General features: G+C 36.1%; 1 protein-coding gene across 1 annotated transcript; it reads left to right on the top strand.

Annotated features, from left to right (window-relative positions):
- Nucleotides 1-602: 602 nt before the first annotated feature.
- LOC149265016 (uncharacterized) lies at nucleotides 603-1,375 on the top strand. The gene has a single exon (XM_089391145.1). The coding sequence runs from the start codon at nucleotides 670-672 to the stop codon at nucleotides 1,177-1,179; it is 510 nt and encodes a 169-aa protein (XP_089247271.1). The 5' UTR covers nucleotides 603-669; the 3' UTR covers nucleotides 1,180-1,375.
- Nucleotides 1,376-1,669: the final 294 nt, after the last annotated feature.

The raw sequence follows: 1,669 nt of genomic DNA, 5'->3' as shown, positions 1-1,669 counted from the left end.
GAAACACGTCTCAAACATACTTTCTTTTCATGTAATATGTATACAGTCTAAAAATTGCAAAATTTAGAATCTATATTAATTGTGTTGAATTATGGGTTTCTTACCATTGTAAAGTCTTACTTTCCATTTCCAATGAACTTCGCTAACTTCTAAAAATATAAATAATGTTGACTATTAATCATTCTATACCCAACCTTCGTAATCTTGTAATTATTGTTTTGCATAAAAAACAAATATTAAGTAGCAATGCTGCATATTACAATTATTAATAGATATTACAATTATTACAATTCTTATATTCAAATATATAAAACAAAAATTAAAGAATAAAAAAAAACTAAACACCACCCCCACCACACATATATATATTATATATATAACTGTGCATAACAGCTCATGTAACTATTATTTGGATTTCTGACCAAGCATGTCTACCATGTACTCTGCAACGATGAACATCTCCCTTTAAAGTCACATCATGAGAAGTCCACTCAAATCTATTCAGCGAACACGCCACCCGTAATAATGAATTCGTTGAAATCACTTCTTCGAATGTTCAAACGTTTTTAAGTCCATACCTGTAAACTTCGTGATGACAGTAAAGCCAGTCTTCAGAATCCATTACTCGTATGCATCAGTGACAGCGAGAATCCGATTCAGTGGAGCGAAATGGCCGCAATTCAAGGCCATCAAATGCCCACGAATTCTTTCCGTGTGATCCGAACGCCGATCGCAATCTTGACTGTAGCTCCCTTCAGCCCCGACAGAGACTTGAAGAGGCTACATAACTGCACCAGGAATCGCCCCACAAAAGCACACTGGGGTTCCTTAATCCCCCGCAAATGTACTGGGCGCGAAATCTTGGAACCAACCTCCCCTAAGGTGGGCTGTATGGGGCATATTAAGTTGAAACACAAATTGGTACAGGCTTCCAAGCACAGGACCGTGAAGAAGCCCGGGCAAACAGCCAAGGGTAGGCTGTCCAGGCTCAAGAAAATTATCTTTGGTGACCATGGAGGAGGACGACACTGTGGGCTGAACACCGTCTCTTGTCCCAGAGAGGAAAGCTGTAGGACGCCCTACCCTCCTCTGGGGCAGCTCAAACGGTACCCCTCGGGATCATATGATGCTGAATTGAGCGATATTTGTACTCGGCCCCGGCCATTGCGGGTACTGTAATTTATATTTTACATTATTGAATGTATCTTACCTTCTTTCTAGGTATTAGGGCTTTGATACTCGCTGCTAAACAAATTTAAGAGTAGTTTAGGGAGCCTACAAATTCACTCTGAAAATAATGGAAATTATGGTATAATTTTTGTTAAAATCTCATAGAAATTTTGGTTAAAGCTATCAAATTTTAAAATTTTGTGTGTCAGAGAGGTTTTTGATTAAGATTGTGTGCTGCCTTTTTTGAAAAAAATTCGCAGCCAAAATTACTTTCCTGACATTTGTGGCTTCCTTAGACAAAGCCCAAACATTATATCTATTTGATTAAAAATTATATATATATATATATGTTTTGGTTTTAAGTTTAGAGAAATAAAGTATGTGTATTTTTATAGATTTTAATGGTGTTATTTAATTATTCTATGTTTTGGATTTTTGGGTATGTGACTAATTTTTTGGTTAAATTATGTTTTTGTTATGATTGATACTCTATTTTTTA

The sequence above is a fragment of the Pinus tabuliformis genome, chromosome 6, assembly GCF_031772625.1.
Source record: "Pinus tabuliformis cultivar Carrire ecotype Pingquan chromosome 6, CPIR1, whole genome shotgun sequence".
Taxonomy (NCBI): Eukaryota; Viridiplantae; Streptophyta; class Pinopsida; order Pinales; family Pinaceae; genus Pinus; species Pinus tabuliformis.
This window is presented reverse-complemented; position numbering and strand designations above follow the sequence as displayed.

What these genes read in the sequence shown, in the direction of transcription:
- LOC149265016 (XM_089391145.1), top strand. Translation starts at nt 670, where the DNA reads ATGGCCGCAATTCAAGGCCATCAAATGCCCACGAATTCTTTCCGTGTG.